This window comes from Penaeus chinensis, chromosome 2 (genome assembly GCF_019202785.1).
Source record: "Penaeus chinensis breed Huanghai No. 1 chromosome 2, ASM1920278v2, whole genome shotgun sequence".
Classification (NCBI taxonomy): domain Eukaryota; kingdom Metazoa; phylum Arthropoda; class Malacostraca; order Decapoda; family Penaeidae; genus Penaeus; species Penaeus chinensis.
Genome location: NC_061820.1, coordinates 41045725 through 41063938, shown reverse-complemented (window position 1 = coordinate 41063938; position 18214 = coordinate 41045725). Strand labels below are relative to the sequence as shown.

The 18214-nt window shown below is 39.1% G+C and overlaps 1 protein-coding gene across 11 annotated transcripts in view; it reads right to left on the bottom strand.

The window, feature by feature from the left end:
- Positions 1-208: 208 nt before the first annotated feature.
- The window catches only part of LOC125033596 (PHD finger protein 19-like), a 28317-nt gene continuing 10311 nt past the window's right edge, over positions 209-18214 (bottom strand). For 4 of the 11 annotated variants that reach the window (XM_047625262.1, XM_047625277.1, XM_047625253.1 and 1 more), the window contains 11 exons: positions 17293-17371; positions 11494-11676; positions 10928-11128; positions 10636-10815; positions 10228-10400; positions 6152-6347; positions 5626-5693; positions 4471-4635; positions 3797-3992; positions 2964-3185; positions 209-1726 (listed from right to left, as the gene is read on the bottom strand). In XM_047625262.1, the coding sequence (XP_047481218.1) occupies positions 1094-1726; positions 2964-3185; positions 3797-3992; positions 4471-4635; positions 5626-5693; positions 6152-6347; positions 10228-10400; positions 10636-10815; positions 10928-11128; positions 11494-11676; positions 17293-17325 (2250 nt within the window). In that variant the 5' untranslated portion in view covers positions 17326-17371 and the 3' untranslated portion in view covers positions 209-1093. Of the gene's footprint in view, positions 1727-2963; positions 3186-3796; positions 3993-4470; positions 4636-5625; positions 5694-6151; positions 6348-10227; positions 10401-10635; positions 10816-10927; positions 11129-11493; positions 11677-13555; positions 13596-17292; positions 17372-18214 lie in introns of all 11 variants that reach the window. The other 7 variants (XM_047625333.1, XM_047625316.1, XM_047625325.1 and 4 more) reach the window with 3 other exon arrangements.

The window sequence follows — 18214 nt, the reverse complement described above, 5'->3', positions numbered from 1 at the left end:
CTATATTAATTAACTTAAAATGGTGATGGTAACAACAGAAGTAATAAAAGTACTAAATATTACCAATAATGATAATAATAGTAGGGATAACCAAAAATCACAGCAATAAAACAAAAATTTAAATGATTGTTAAAATGATTATATAATAATACAATAATAATAATAATAATAATAATAATAATAATAATAATAATAATAATAATAATAATAATAATAATAATAATAATAATAATAATAATAATAATAATAATAATGAAATAATAATAACAGGGATAATAACAATAAAAGTAATAATAATAATAATAATAAGTTAATGAGCCACTCAAACTTACATCCTCAACAGGAGGCAGACACTCAGCCTCATCTTGAACAACTTCCAAGTGCCCTGTCGCAAGTGTCCTGTTTCTTCTTTTGGAATCACTCACCCTCAGTCATACACGAACACAAGTCTGAAGTTTATTTCACCAGATAATTGTAACCATAAAACAAATACACGACTTATGTACATGACTAAACAAATAGTACAAATGTTTGTATGTGGTTGCTAAGGGTAATTCCAGTATCGCTCAATATCACTGGTCACATCCACAAGCCACAGTTATTTTAAATGTTCTCACTTCCCGCACTTTTTCCACTACCATAGTTCTTGAGAATTTAAACATTTAAAAATATTTTGCTCTATCTTCCCTGTTCACCCAAAGCAACCATATCACAAAACTTAAAAGAATGAGGTTGTTCACTGCATGACACAAACCTCGCGCACTCTGTATCGTTCATTCTGGCAGTGTATGATGAACACAGTCTTAATGTGGTTATAGGGTTGGTGCCTTATGCAAGTCTTGCATTCACAACTGACTCCACCTTCTTGCTCTGCATATCTAAAATGACTTTGCAAGAATAAACCTTCGTACTACAACTAATGGCTCAACAAAATGACTAAATCCTTCATCCACTTTGACTACAGCGGTGAGGAAGCACTTCAGACTCAAGAGTAATATCACAAGAGTTGAAATGCCAACGAAACACAGGAAATGTTTCATTGCCGCTAGAGTCTAGATGGATGAAGAATAAAGACAAGGCTTTACACCTTGGCCTAGGAGGAACTCGGACAGTCCCATTCTATGAGGTACTGGACTTTCTCTTCAAGACTTACTCTCCTCGCTAACACATGGAACTTTTCACCATTCGCTATTCTGTTTGCAGCGCCGAAGTAATTATTGACGGTCGACTTCAGGTCACTATATGAGAAACCAGTGTCACCCACTTTGGCATCCTCGCCTCCTTCACTACCATCCTCCATCTTGTTGCTGGAATTCAGTCTCCCACTTAGTGCATAGTCCACACAATTCTTTATGCTGTTGGTGCCATTCAACCTGATGTCATTTCCACCATTCATATTAATGGCGCCATTCTGTAGTAGGAACATTAGCTTCGCCTTGTCGCACTTTTTGCGGAAGCGTCTCCGCTTCACCTCCCCATTTTTGCCAATGCGGATGTCGTTCTCATTTAATTTTCGCTTTAGGGGTCTGATGACTGGCATGCCATAACTGAGAGAGTCGAGATTCAGGAAGGGATTGTTCTGGCCCTCAAAGTTGGATGGAGGAGGAATGAAGGAATCAAGTGTGCCGTGCGAGGAGGTTTCATCACCGCTTGTGTCTCCAGGGGTGATAGAATTTGGGGTGGTGATCCCAAGGCCTGACTTGGTAACTGGCCGCAAACCTTTGCCCTGTGGAAATGAGATCAAATCAACTAACTGTCTACGAAGACAGGCAGAAAAAAATAATAATAATAAAAAAGAAAATGCTGCGCTGTGTCGTAATACATTACACCTTCTGGTTCTTAAACAATTTCTACAAAGTACTCATAACGTAAGTCTAACTAGTAAGTAAACAGGAGAAAGAAAGATTACTTTTTTTCAGCCAGATCTAATTAACCATTCATTCAAACCTTCAAATAACTTATTGTAATTAACAGCAATTAACCCTTCCACTGCAGCAAAAATCACACCACCAGAAAAGGCAAACTTCTTCCCTTTCCGTTTATTACTACTATCTCAGTTTTCCTGCCGCATGAAACGATCCTCAAATTGAAAAGGAAAACAAAAGTAGAGAAAAGAGGAGAAAAAAGAAAAAGACAGAAAGAAAAGAGAAAAAGAAAAGAAAAAAAATGGGCTAAAACCTATACCCCCAACATAAAGCCTTTTGAAGGTGACATATGGTCCTGCTCACAATACAGTACTTATTTATTCACAAACATATCAGAAAATGATTAGAAGCTTGTGGACCACACAGACCAGGTAGGCAGTGTTAGTTTTTGAGAAAAATTCTACTTAAAATGTGCAATAATAATTAAGAATGCCTTCAGTGCCCAACATCTGCCCTTCTGACTTTGGTATATCAGCTCAAGATATTTGTCACAAGCAAAACAAAAATCAGTCTTCTCAAATCACCGTTGTACAAAAGAGAACAAAAATCAGAAAAAATACAAAGAAAACAGAAGAGGAAAATCTGTATTTCAGACTGATTAGAAAATATAGTCATACAATATGGGCATAGGAATAGTCATGTTGTCATATTTTGTGTTGGCAAAATAAGGTAAATACCTTTTTTTATATATATACAACAACAACATACGCACAAGACATTAAATACCAAACTGTTGACATCCGACATGATGGCAGCTGATATGATGCAGTTTCAGCACCTCTCGGCAGACATGAACAGTCGATGTATATATACTCTACAGTGGCACTGTCAAATTATTACAAGAATGTTTCTAATGGGTATCGAGGGTTCACCACAGTGAAAGGGTTAAAAAAATGGAAAAAAAAAAACTAAATGGACAAAACAAATGAAATTCAAATGCAAACATATACAGACAAATAAATCCTATTGCCAGTATTACAATAAAGATAAGGGTGGAAGAACTAAAAACAAAGAAAGAACAGATCTTTCTCTCCTTACCTGTTTCAGCGCCTCTTTCAAAAGCTTCTGTGCCCTTTTCTGTTTCAAGTCACGCAGGTCGTTTGCTGATTGTAGGTTCTGCTGGTTCTTGGGCGGCCGGCCTCGTTTTCTTTTAACCGGGGCTTGAGAGCCTGTTGTACTATTGGCTTTAACCGATCCTACCTCTTCTATCATTTTCTTTGCCTGGAATAAGGAGTTTACATTGGAACATCTTACTCCAACCTTAAAGAAGAAAGAAAGAAAAGAGAAAAACAATTCTAAAAATCATAAATAAAAAGTATATAATTATGATACAATCAAATAAAATTTATTTTCTTGTATATCAATTCTATCTTAATCTCTCTTGTACGTAAGAAAAACAATTATGACAATAAGACAAATGCCAAACAAGTCATAACTCTTGGAAAAGTGCAAAAATTTCCACATGCACTGTCCAATGCAGTTTAGTATTATTAATTTTGTTCACACACAGATGGCTCCAAGAGTGTTAAGTCACCAAGGAGTCAATTACTAGGCCCATCTAATCACAACAGTTTACCTCACTCCTTGAAATTTTATTTGAAAAGTTTATCATCATTATTAATGCTATTATTATCATTATCATTATAACATTAACAACAACCATAATAATAGCAACGGAAAAGAATAATAAAATCAAGGAATGGAGATAAATAGGAGTGGTAAAATAGGCCTAGTAATCAACTCCTCAGTGACAAACCACTTCAGGAGCCATAAATGTGTTGACAAAATTACTTAAACAAAAACACTGTGGACAACGCACAAAGAAATAAATAAATTAAAAAACTCTAAAAACTACAAACAAGGCCAAATACCTTTTTATCATCCATGAGAATGTCCAACTCGCGTTTTCTCTTTCGTCTAACGCTGCCGCTGTTGGGACTCTCCTCCTCCTGCTCAAGGGTACTGGGAGACAGAGCTCGCTTCTTGGCAGGGCTGAACCGTGCCAGAGCCTCGTCCACCTCCTCTTGCTTGTCCTCGCGCAGCTTATAACTTCGGGGTATTGGAGGGCTGCAAGAGGAAGAGAAAGCAAGACCTGTATTTTTCATAGATGAATATCCTCCCTTTTCATGGGCAAATTATATGTATATGTCTACATGTTTCTGGACATTTAAGTGGGATTATATATCTACTTCATATATGTATACTTTTCTTTCAAATAATGAAGTATGGATAAGTGGAAAAAAATTAATAAATAAACCTTAAATCTTATTTACTGCACTAGAGAATTTCCAAAAAGTAGTTTGTTATGAACCTAACATTTAATCAAATCAGAAACTTCGTACAGTTCCTAACAAGGAATACACAGAAATAAACAATTAAGATAAAATGTAGCCAAAAAATACTAACCATGTTGCAAGCATAATTCAAGCAAAAGAAAACATGAATTCACACTTAAAAATTTGTTGTTTTGGCCAGTATTTTTCCCCTTATAATTCTGCACAACGTAAAGATCACAAAGAAAGGAGAATAGCCCAAGGGTTCTTACCTGTCAGCATTGCGAGTCTTTTTGTTTCTTAGGGTTATGTGTTTGATGGAGTCTTCTGTGATAACACCCACGGCAGGCAGAGTAATAGCTGGCACAGGGGGTGGGACACGTACTCTTAGGCCCCATATACTGGTTTTCTTTTTTATTTCCCGACCACATTTAAACCTGTTGGCAGGGCAATGATAAAGCCGTGAAGCACTTGTGTCACATATGATTGCATTGGTGAGTTAAAAATAGATGAAAATGAAAAGGAAATTTGTCTTTACCATTTTCAGACATCTTAATATGGCTAGGAGAAACATCAAAATACAACAGCTTACTACAGTACCAGCAGTTAGCTAAGCCACTGATGCCTGGATTCCAAAAATACATGTCAGGTTCACTGAGTCCTACCCATCTCATCTGTTTACACTTTTCCTTGTTGTTCAGAAGGATTTTTTCATTTCTAATTGCTATTAGTATCATTAGTTACATCATAATAATCAATGTCAATACTGAGATCATGCATCAATATCAACTGCATTAGAAAAATAAATAAATAAATAAAGATCAAGGAAAGGGGAAATCAAGTGAGGTCTCATACCCATCAGCAAAGATCTTGTTTATATTGCTAACCCAAATACTGAATTATGTTACATTTATCCTATAATCAAAATCTTTTCTATAAACCTACTTCTCTAAAAAACATTTTCACAAAAAAAAAGGAAATAAATAAATAAATAAATATATAAATATATAAAACTTCATATAGCACCTGGTTCATGGAATATTGAAATACAAACATGCAAGGCTCATATTTTTTCTTATTCACATTTAAGCCCAAAACTCCCTTGGCATGTCCGTTTTTTACTTTCTTTTACTCTACTGGAGGGGTAAGGAGTATTCCATTTTTTCTACTTTCATTTTCTATCCCTCTTTTTGTCAAGAACAACTCAGATGCAGACACTTGAAGTCACAGACAGACAGACAGACAGACAGACAGACAGACAGACAGACACAGACAGACAGACAGACAGACAGACAGACAGACACAGACAGACAGACACACACACAAAAAAAACAAAAAAAAACTATGATTATGTACACTCCTATCTGTATTCACTCATCTTCCCTTTACCTATCCAAACTACAACACTAAATTACTTGCTTACAAACCTTGGTCTATTTCCTTCCAGGACTCTTAATACCTCGTGTTTCCTCTCACTAACTCGAATGTTTTGAAGCTGAAACCAAAGAAAATGTAAAATCTGTTAAGTTACAATTCATGTAAAAATTGCAGCTCCAAAATTTAAAAGCAGCTCACATCTATTGAATCATATAATTCACAAACATGTTTTCTATATAACGGTAATCTAACTTCCACTACTTTGAAAAGAAGAAAGGAAGAAATGACCAAATTGGAGACAGAAGAATGGTACAAGGATGATGATAAGCTGATGAGGAGAGGAAAGAGAGAGAGACGAGATCGGAAAGGAATATAAGCAGAGAGAAATTTACGGAATTCGTAGGATGAGATGGGTAGTAGAGAGAGAAATCAAAGAAATAAATTCCAAAAAAAGGAACTGGGAAAGATATCCAACATCAAAGAAAAAGGAAATTTAGAGAATAAGCAACAGAGGGAGAGAGAGAGAGAGAAGGGAGAAAAACAAAAACAAAAAAAAACAACACATACACAACTTACCCCTAGTGGTGCTTGCAATAATTCCCAGTTATCATTAATCCACTGTGTGATGGTGTCCTCATACTCAAAGTAAGTTTTGGAATCTTGCAAAGTTAGATTAAATATTGATAGATGCACAACATCTACCCACTTCACATCTAATCTATGAAGGAATTCTGTTCCTTCATTGCACAAAGCACATACAAAAACATAAAACCTGCAAGAGAACACAGAACGTCAAAAAACCATTTGCAAGCCAGAAACACAGTGCAGAATCAAATATCTTCAAATATAAAACAGGTTAATCATTTTACAAATTTCTACATCAAATCTACATTATAAAATAAAATTTAAAAATATCAAATCATAGAAGGCTTGTTAAGGAGGATGTGAAATGTAACAAACATTAAAATAGAGGGAAAGGGGCAACAAAGGAAAAGAGAACAAAAGGAAGGAGGAAGAAGGGGAGGAGAGAAAGAAGGAGGAGGAGGAGAGAAAGGAGGAGGAGGAGGAGAGAAAGGAGGAGGAGGAGGAGAGAAAGGAGGAGGAGGAGGAGGAGAGAAAGGAGGAGGAGGAGGAGAGAAAGGAGGAGGAGGAGGAGGAGAGAAAGGAGGAGGAGGAGGAGAGAAAGGAGGAGGAGGAGGAGAGAAAGGAGGAGGAGGAGGAGAGAAGGAGGAGGAGGAGGAGGAAGAGAGAAAGGAGGAGGAGGAGGAGAGAAAGGAGGAGGAGGAGGAGGAGGAGGAGAGAAATGAGGAGGAGGAGGAGAGAAAGGAGGAGAGAAAGGAGGAGGAGAGAAAGGAGGAGAGAAAGGAGGAGGAGCAGGAGAGAAAGGAGGAGAGAAAGGAGGAGGAGCAGGAGAGAAAGGAGGAGAGAAAGGAGGAGGAGCAGGAGAGAAAGGAGGAGGAGGAGGAGGAGGAGGAGGAGGAGGAGGAGGAGGAGGAGGAGGAGGAGGAGGAGGAGGAGGAGGAGGAGGAGGAACATGGAGAGAAGGAGGAGGAGGAGACGGAGGAGTATGGAGAGAAGGAGGAGGAGGAGGAGGAGTATGGAGAGAAGGAGGAGGAGGAGGAGGAGGAACATGGAGAGAAGGAGGAGGAGGAGACGGAGGAGTATGGAGAGAAGGAGGAGGAGGAGGAGGAGGAGTATGGAGAGAAGGAGGAGGAGGAGGAGGAGGAGTATGGAGAGAAGGAGGAGGAGGAGGAGGAGGAACATGGAGAGAAGAAGGAGGAGGAGGAGGAGGAACATGGAGAGAAGAAGGAGGAGGAGGAGGAGGAACATGGAGAGAAGAAGGAGGAGGAGGAGGAGGAGCAATGGAGAAAAGAAGGAGGAGGAGGAGCATGGATAGAAGAAGGAGGAGGAGGAGGAGGAGCATGGAGAGAAGAAGGAGGAGGAGGAGGAGGAGCATGGACAGAAGGAGGAGGAGGAGGAGGAGGAGGAGGAGGAGGAGGAGGAGGAGGAGGAGGAGGAGGAGGAGGAGGAGGAGGAGGAGGAGGAGGAGCATGGAGGAGCATGGAGGAGGAGGAGGAGGGAAAGGAGGAGGGAAAGGAGGAGGAGGAGGAGGAGGAGGAGGAGGAGGAGGAGGAGGAGGAGGAGGAGGAGGAGGAGGAGGAGGAGGAGGAGGAGGAGGAGGAGGAGGAGGTGGTAATGAGGGAGGAGGAGGCCGAAGTGTTAATGAGGGATGAGGAGGAGGAGGAGGTAATGAGGGAGGAGGAGGCCGAAGTGTTAATGAGGGATGAGGAGGAGGAGGCCGAAGTGTTAATGAGGGATGAGGAGGAGGAGGCCGAGGTGGTAATGAGGGAGGAGGAGGACAAGGTAATGAGGGAGGAGGAGGGGCATGGAAGGAAGGAGGTAATGAGGGAGGAGGAGGGGCATGGAAGGAAGGAGGTAATGAGGGAGGAGGAGGGACATGGAAGGAAGGAGGTAATGAGGGAGGAGGAGGGGCATGGAAGGAAGGAGGAGGAGGAGGAGCATGGAAGGAAGGAGGAGGAGGAGGAGGAGGAGCATGGAAGGAAGGAGGAGGAGGAGGAGGAGGAGGATGGGAGGAAGGGGGAGGAGGAGGAGGAGGAGCATGGAAGGAAGGAGGAGGAGGAGGAGGAGGAGCATGGAAGGAAGGAGGAGGAGGAGGAGGAGGAGCATGGAAGGAAGGAGGAGGAGGAGGAGGAGGAGCATGGAAGGAAGGAGGAGGAGGAGGAGGAGGAGCATGGAAGGAAGGAGGAGGAGGAGGAGGAGGAGCATGGAAGGAAGGAGGAGGAGGAGGAGGAGGAGCATGGAAGGAAGGAGGAGGAGGAGGAGGAGGAGCATGGAAGGAAGGAGGAGGAGGAGGAGGAGGAGCATGGAAGGAAGGAGGAGGAGGAGGAGGAGGAGCATGGAAGGAAGGAGGAGGAGGAGGAGGAGGAGCATGGAAGGAAGGAGGAGGAGGAGGAGGAGGAGCATGGAAGGAAGGAGGAGGAGGAGGAGCATGGAAGGAAGGAGGAGGAGGAGGAGCATGGAAGGAAGGAGGAGGAGGAGGAGGGGGAGCATGGAAGGAAGAAGGAGGAGGAGGAGGGGGAGCATGGAAGGAAGAAGGAGGAGGAGGAGGGGGAGCATGGAAGGAAGAAGGAGGAGGAGGAGGAGGAGGAGGAGGAGGAGGAAGAGGAGGAGGAGGAGGAGGAGGAAAGAGGAGGAGGAGGAGGAGGAGGAGGAGGAGGAGGAGGAGGAAAGGAGGAGGAGGAGGAGGAAAAGGAGGAGGAGGAGAAGGGAAAGGAGGAGGAGGAGAAGGGAAAGGAGGAGGAGGAGAAGGGAAAGGAGGAGGAGGAGAAGGGAAAGGAGGAGGAGGAGAAGGGAAGGGGGGAGGAGGAGAAGGGAAAGGAGGAGGAGGAGAAGGGAAAGGAGGAGGAGGAGAAGGGAAAGGAGGAGGAGGAGAAGGGAAAGGAGGAGGAGGAGAAGGAAAGGAGGAAGAAGGGAAAGGGGAGGAGGAGAAGGGGAAAGGAGGAAGGAGGAGAAGGGAAAGGAGGAGAGAGAAGGAAGGAGGAAGAGGAGAGGGAAAGGAGGAGAGAAGGGAAAGGAGGAAGAGGAGAAGGGAAAGGAGGAGGAGGAGAAGGGAAAGGAGGAGGAGGAGAAGGGAAAGGAGGAGGAGGAGAAGGGAAAGGAGGAGGAGGAGAAGGGAAAGGAGGAGGAGGAGAAGGGAAAGGAGGAGGAGGAGAAGGGAAAGGAGGAGGAGGAGAAGGGAAAGGAGGAGGAGGAGAAGGGAAAGGAGGAGGAGGAGAAGGGAAAGGAGGAGGAGGAGAAGGGAAAGGAGGAGGAGGAGAAGGGAAAGGAGGAGGAGGAGAAGGGAAAGGAGGAGGAGGAGAAGGGAAAGGAGGAGAAGGAAAAGGAGGAGGAGGAGAAGGAAAGGAGGAGCGAGGAGAAGGAGAAGAGGAGGCGGAGAGGGAAAGGAGGAGGGCAGGAGAAGGGAAAGGAGGAGGACAGGAGAAGGAAAGGAGGAGGAGGCGAAGGGAAATAGGAGGAAGATGAGAGGGAACGGAGAAGAGGGAAGGGAAAGGAGGCGGGGAGAAGGAAAGGGGAAGGGAGAAGGGAAAGGGGGAAGAGGGAATGGAAAGGAGGAAGAGGAGAAGGGAAAAGGAGGAGGAGGAGAAGAAAGGAGGAGGAGGAAGCAGGGATAAGTGGAGGAGGAGAAGGGAAAGGAGGAGGAGGAGAAGGGCAAGGAGGAGGAGGAGAAGGGAAGGAGGAGGAGGAGAGGGAAAGGAGGAGGACAGGAGAAGGGAAGGAGGAGGAGGAGAAGGGGAAAGGAGGAGGAGGAGAAGGGAAAGGGGAGGGGAGAAGGGAAAGGGGAGTAGGAGAAGGGAAGGAGGAGGAGGAGAAGGGAAAGGAGGAGGAGGAGAAGGGAAAGGAGGAGGAGGAGAAGGGAAAAGAGGAAGAGGAGAAGGGAAAAGAGGAGGGAAATTAGAAGGAGGAGGAGGAAGAGAAAGGAGGAAGAAAAGGAACAGGAACAAAAAGAGGAAGGAAGGCTGGGTTAAAAAGCATGGATACAAAACGTAGGTGAAAAAAACAACAACAAAAATACATATAAGCACAAATGGGATGTATCATCAACCATGAAAAAATATTATGAAACAACTCACCTATCACCATACAAGAGGGACAGATGTAGACAATCAACACAGGCTTCATGGAACCACTGTTTACATCGTTGGCACTGAAGCATGCGGTTATACCATTCTCCTGGTCCACCGCAGTAGCAGTACGTTTGCTCTCTGTTGCTTTTGTGACCTTGGTCCCATGTTAAGCTGTTAATCTGACAAACGTTTTGGAACAAAATTAGTAGGATTTCGTTAACATATTTAGATATTTGCTCTTTTCATATGTGTAACTCCATTTAGCTGAATTGACCAAAGTGAGATTCACAGTTTTATACCTGCTATTTCACACATTATCATCTAAAAGAGCAAATATGATACACCAGAATAATAATACTTTATATACTACTATTAATCTATTCATGATATGCTACCAAGCTTCATCTTACTTACATCATATGGCAGGTCTAGTTTGGTATTCTCAGGTTGTTGCTGCTGTGGCCGTGGTCGCTGCTTGCGTGGAGAATTCTCCCTTGATTTTTTACGTTCTTCTTTCTCCATGGCTGAGTGGCCTGCACACCTTGGACACTCCCACTGGCTATCAGGCTCACAATATTCCTTCCCTATCCTTGGCTGTAACAGAGAGGAATCTTTTCTTGGGAAACGACACAGAAAATATTTAATGTTTAAAACATTCTTGATTATTTATCTTTACTGGAGAGGATAAGAGAGCTAAATTCTGTACCTGGAGACAATCTTGATGGTAGCCTTGCTCACATATGTGACACAAAACAATTTCATTTGTATCCCAGCTTTTGGAAGACTTGCATATAACACAGAGATCATCAGACTCAGGCAGTTTCAGCTTGGTGAGGTCTTTGTAGAGGGACCAGTGGGCCGTGCTGTCCTCAAACTGCACCAGGCAACGTTCATTTTCACTGTCAACCTGCAAGGGGATTTCACTATGAATTGCATCCAGAGCCAACTCTCTACCACTAGGCCAATTAGTCCTCAGTTTCCCACTAATAAAGATACTATCATTCTATAAACAGATGTACATTTGTTATTAAAGAATCCCAATTCAGATAGAGAAAAGAAGACCCATAACATTTGAGAAAGAATACAATGGAATATATACAGTGATATGGTGGTGATGATGAGGGAGAAAAACCTTTTCCCTTTAGAAATTCTCAAACTTGAGAAAAAAAAAAAAAATGCCCAAGTGATGCAAGACACAATCGAAGAAAAGAATAAACAGCCCAGTTGAAGAAGAATGAAGAAGATGAAGGAAAGAGGCTGGTAGCTCCTCACCACAACTATAGTTCCTAGATAATACAGGCCGTCCTTTCCATGCGAGAGTACATCCTGGCCCTCTACGAAGCGTGACTCCCTCTCTTTGGTGGTGCTGTCTGGTGTCACGAACCCACTGTCACCCTCGCTGTCCCCATCCTGCATTAGGAAAGGGGAAGGAAGGTCAGGAAAACGGTCCACAACCTTGAAAGATCATAAAGGATTTTTAATAAAGGAGTTTTGGTTAAAAAAATATACATAATAATAAAATAAAAGCATGCAAATGTTGAAGAATAACTCTTACAATATGCTCCCTTTACTAACTGGAAAGATAATGGAATTCAACTCTTGCATAAAGGTTTGAAGAAAAAAGTATACATACATGTACATAATGCACCATAAAAGTAAATTACAAATGTATAATACTTCCTATGCAGCTTCTAGCCTCAAGACAATATAAGATTTAAACCAACTGATACAGCAAAAAAGTCTTTCAGTTACTAACTTAAGCCTCTTTATTAAACAAAAACATTACATATTCTAAAATTCTAGGAATGTCAGTTTTATTCAATACATTTCCAATGTCACCAACATGAGTAGTAAAAGTTCATAATGATTAGTAGGATTACATTCAGATAGCTGCATTATCAAAATATATATATATCGGGTCATAAAAACTGTTTTTCATTACTTTATTTTACAAGATATATATGAGCCCACAGCTCATCATCTGACAGCTTTTTAACAATACAAGACAATGCAACATTTGCAACATCTGTTATTCCTAGACAAAGTGACAAAGTTTCTCTGATGTGGATGCCACAAAACAGTGTGAGCTAATATGACCTCTGTTGAATATTTAAGCCAATCCCAACTCAAGCTTTAGAAAGCATTTTAAAACACAACATGCACATACATAGATAATGAAATAATTTTTTGAATGTCAAATCAATACTTCTGTGTAGTCACAGGTGTTTAATTAACACTTTCAATAACAAAACCCCTGACATGATCTCAAAAAAAGAAGCAAAACAACATACAGCCACATTTTATTATACCAGCAGCTAATCTATAATCGTAACACAAATAGAAAAAAACAAACTTAGTCGTCGTCGTTACTTTTCACAATTTTCTTTCTCTGTTTATACATTCTTGAAATAGTAAAAGCAACTGATGAGCAATAAAGGCCAGTATCTTATGAGTTAGTAAAAGCATCATATGGTTATTTGCCAACAGGGTCTTCCACTATGTAACTTCCTCACTGTGGCAAAAACTTGAAAAAGAAAAAAATATATATTATAGGTATACATTTAAACTGAAGTATGAAACAACATAAAAGCTCTTTCAAATATTTTAAAAATTGGGAAAACAATGAGAAAGTCACACAAAATAATTAAATTACTATCGAGATAGCAAGCGGACGATCCTCTGTGCAAAAAAAGTGAATGTCATAAGCAAGAAATATTGTGTAACTGTCAAGCATGTTATAAAAATTTTCAATCTCCATTATCATTGGAAAAAAAATTCTTTATGCATACAATATGGAGCAGCTACAATGCAAATCTGAACCACCTCAAGTATTTATAAAGTATAAGGGTCTTCGAAGATAAAAGGGGAAGTAAAATAAATAAATCTAAAAATATACATAACTGAGTGGCTTCCCTACAAGACTACTGATGACCTATTAATCCAAAACAATTTTATGATAACATCAGTAATAATGCACATCAAGCTAATTCAGCTTAGTCATCTATTAATTACTTACTATTAAATCTAAAATACTTTCATCGGCCCTAAGGTTTAGGGTCATTTACTGCTTGTCATACAAATTTAATTACAATCTTCTGATTAATTACTATTTCAAATACCAGAAGTAAGGAGGTATGCAAAATTCACCAGAAGTGGGGAATCTCTACACCTGATGAACATAACTCTTAGCATATCTTGCATTTGGAGGTATCTTGTTTGCATCTCCAGGTTTAACTCTACAAGAAGCACAGCATCGATCGTCTACTTTTTTTCTCTCAAGATAAAATTTGTTGCTAGACTAATACTGCAAAATGATAAACCATGAACCACTTGCCTAAGTAAGAAGAAGACAAAGTGGGCAACTCCAGTTACAACTGAAATGATAAAAACAAAACAAACAAGAAGAGAAATTAAATTAAACAATGCAGATTGGGGAGACGAGTGACAAGATGATCTCCAGTGATATACATGCAAATATTATAATAATCAAAAAGCCTTGTTACCTATATCTCTTCTACATTTACATACTATTATAATAATCTGAACAGAAAACAGAATAGAACAAATATGATAAAAGAAACAAGTAAAAGGTTAAAATGCAAAATAATAATTAGGGGCATTTCTACACGAGCAGACGCCCGCACCTCCACCGAGCACCAACACCTATAGGGGGGGAGGGGGGGAGGGAAGACTATAGATCCAACCCAAGTCTCGGCATGCTAAGTGTTCCCAATAAAATACACTGGATGAATGGCCCAACTACTGAGACTGTAATTCGCCACGTATTAAGATTTTTTCTTCTTCTAAACAAGAGAGATCAGTTAATGTAATGCTAAAATTGGCCCAGCATATTAGTACAGTCACAGTCAGAACAGTTAGGTCACCCTATCATTTAGAAGCATGCCAACCAATGTACAGTAGTTTCCTCAATTAGTTTAAATTAAAAAAGGAAAATACATGTATCTGGGAACTTTCTGCGACATTTCAAATCTCATGGCCCTGTTTATCAGTAAATATATTATGCAAATGAAACATGTAACATAATGTAAGGCATTATCCTCTTCAGACACTATTATTCTCATACAGTGTCATACACTTTTAAAGGCATGAGTGCAAAGTGCTGTATTCCATTTCTATAACCCCAAATGTGCTTCAAAAAAACATCTCTTGACAAGGGCTAGAGCTAACATTTGACTTGGAAGAAACAATATAGCCTATGAGGTAAAGGATATTCCCCTCATGTTTATGCAATGATTACCCTTTATCATGGGGTTGCTATAATTTAGCACTGTATACAATTAATTCATCAAATACATATTCCTCTCAAGACACTCATTTTATTCTCTTATGGGTGGTTTGTTTCATGTGCTATTTAAAACAACCTATTATATTATCATTCTGCTCTTGAAACATTTTTCACATACAAATATCACAATCACAAAAAAATCTAAAACAATGGACCGATATAGAAATGTTATAATGAATTTTCTTTCTTCTCACAATCACAAATATGCTAAATTATTCAGACATCTATTTGGTCAAATGATTCTACAATTGGAGATTGGAAATTTGGGTGAAGATGTAACTATGTAAGAATAACAAGCATGTGTGTCATTTATATTTATAAGATGGAACAACAACAAAAAAACTTGCATTTTTATTGATTTAAACATATAAAAAAAGAACAGGCAAGTAAGTGAGCACTAAAGTAGTGTTAGTGACTGTTGGGGTGAAAACTATGAAAAAGGTGATAACATGAAATGGAGAACGGGTTGATGATGTATGCTCATGGTGCAATATTATAGCTTCTTTTTCCCTAAACATTTGACTTGTAGTCTAAGATCAATGTTTTGCAAGTCAAAAAAAATGATTTTACTATTTTCAGTTATTTCCTAAATGATCAATTAACATGAAGGTAAATTCAGCAAAACAACGAGACATTGAAAAATATGTATACAAATAAATTAACGAATGAGATCTATATTCCCTTTTCTCTTTTTACTAACCAGCTAAGAAGCCTGAGAGGCACTTCTACTACCAGTGTAATAAGGTGAATCAATAAACAAAGATTTTTTTTTACTGTGAACCAAGAACATGTGGATAATCGCAAGGTCACATAAAGACAAAAAGAAAATTCATCTCAAGATTTCCTACACATTTCTGGCTTACTGTGAAAATTATTTGTGTATATCATATGAAGCTACATTCATCAGTTTTATCATATCACTTCTTATAGCCTGCTTTACAGTATACCTACATGTTATAGTTTGCAATAAAGATTTTTCTAAATATATATGGAAGTATATCCCACTGTGACTAGCAATGATATTAAATAATCAAAATAACGAAAACATTTATTGACAAAAGTAGAACCTACAGATATGTATAAGGCCTAAACATACAACATTATTTGTATATCAAAAGGTACATTCTTATTACATCATGATTACTATCTGCATATTGCTTCTGAGCAAAATATTAACACATCCAAATGTTAATACTGTAGACCTAAGCTTACCCAATAATTTCTAGAAGTGATTACATTCCACTGAGTAATAAATATATTTGTATAAATATACCTCTCCAAACAGAAAACAAAAATAGTTTCATCCTTAGCCAAAGGCCTATCCTAATTTAGGTATCGTAGGTCACAAATTAAATATTACATAACCTATTCCTAAATGCATCTTATTTTCATTGATAGGGTGCTTGTACTTTGTCATATATTATTCAACACTGTACAGTGGTACATGTACCGTCCACTGTGAATTTTGTTGCACAAAGACGACCCCACAAGTGCTCAAACACCAAGGTCAATTTATATGTCCAACAAGATCTCACCTAGTTTTCCCAATTCTTGATTTTTCAGGGGTTTTTTTTTTCTAATGCTATTTTACCCAAAGTCAAAGAAAAGGGTAAACAGGTGAGAAAAGTAGGATGAGTAATTGACTCCACAGTGACTTGGTACTTGTTGAGCCATCTGTGTACATGCAGCCAGCCAACTAAAAGCACAGTGTAAATGTCATGTAAACCACAGTCATCCCAGTGAAAGAATAAACTCCTATCTCTTTCATTCTCCCTACTCCCTTTAAATCTAGATATCACGTATCATCTACCGTGTATGTTTTGGGTAATTTTTATCTTGCTAGCCGTTTATTTTCTTTATAACTTTGGTCAGTTTCATTTACTGTCTGACCGATGTTTATCTCGTTTAATTAATCTACCTTGTTGATGTACTACAACACCATAGTCCTTTTTGTATTCAAAGTGGCACACTTGTCAATGAAATGGAAAACTTAGTGTATAAATATGATTGATTTGTTACTCACTGAATTGAACCAACTTTAACTATTTCTCTAAGGCTAAATATATTGTTAACCTGTATCATGAATTGGGTAACTATCATAAAATCAGTAAGACTTAGTTTTATAACTCCCATGATCATATCTGTTAAAAACACCTAAATCTCCACAGAATCCACTTGTCTTTTTCTATATTCTATTTCATTTATTGTTGATTTCTGTTTTCTATCAAAATGTTTACAAAATTGTGATGAATATTGAAGCATGAAAATATTTCTATAAAATTGTCTCTTGCCGTCAAAATGTTTCTCATATTTCATCCAATTCTTTCAAATGTTTCTTTTGATTTGGGCATAACCATTTCTTATTCATCTTGTAACTCAATACAAATGATAAGCAAGACCTTTTTCTCATTTTTTGCATATCTAGATTTCATTCATTGCTAGCTAAACCACTAATAAAGTGAAATAAATAAATAAAACAACACTATAAGAACATCAAAATATATATCTACAGCCACAGAATACAAATACATCAAAGATTTCATAACATGGAGAAAAATAACATGGCACTATCTCTCAACTACTAATAGAAAAATGCAAGAAATCATATTGTGATTCTAGACCAAAGTTCTAAATAAAACGATAAAACAATAACAGTAATAACAATAATCTGACTAAACAGCTAAGTAAAACCAATACACTAAAAGGTATGGGAAAATGCAATACTTCAAATACTTCAGCGTCTCCTGAAGGCCAGTTACGCTTACCCTCTTCCTGGCACCGGACATGATGGTCCTCATCCACAGGCCACACACCACACGCAGCCACCTGCCTCCAGGGATGGTCCTGTAAAGGTCAACAAATGTATTATCACACTGTTTCATCTTGATTAATTTTATATCTCAAACACAAGAACTTAGATAAATAAATAAGGGGTAAGCTTATATATAAACATATTCACTTGATCTGTAAGTGGGTTATGCAAACAACAGCATCCACACAAGCACATACACAAATATGTATCATTTCTATATATTGCAATAACCCTACTGCCATCATAAAACTTGAACATTAAAAAATAGGAAATTCTCCCTGCAATCACCGAAATTTCTCCCAGCTTACTACATCAGTGACAAACAACATTGAAGATACAAACAGCACAGCACTTTCAGAATCTAAATTTAAAAAAATATATGTAAGTAGTAGACACCCCCCCTACAGGAATCCAGCATCCACTAATATCTCCATTTCTAACTTTACAAATGGCATGAGGGGAAACATACATTGGCAATATACCACCACCTAGTCCTCTAAGGACAAATACAATTTTCCACCAGACTGTGATTTTTATGTTGCCAAGAGGTTTACACATTTCATTTGCCCTTTACATACAGTGCTGTTACAGCATACATTATGATCACTGAGCCAACTTCTTTCACACACACATGAACAATGGACTTAGGTAACCTTTCAGTTTAAGAGAAGGCCTGAACTCTTCCACTGAGAGAGACAATGCTACTGAGTAAGATATTTTAGAATTCTAAGTCAATAGGCAAGCTAACTAGCATCTAGTCAGTATCATTTAACTAAGAAACCATCTAATAGCTTTCACTTTGGAGTACTCACTCTCTAGTTTCATATTATCAGAACTGCCACTATAAATGCTTGCCATATTAACCTACTTTCTAC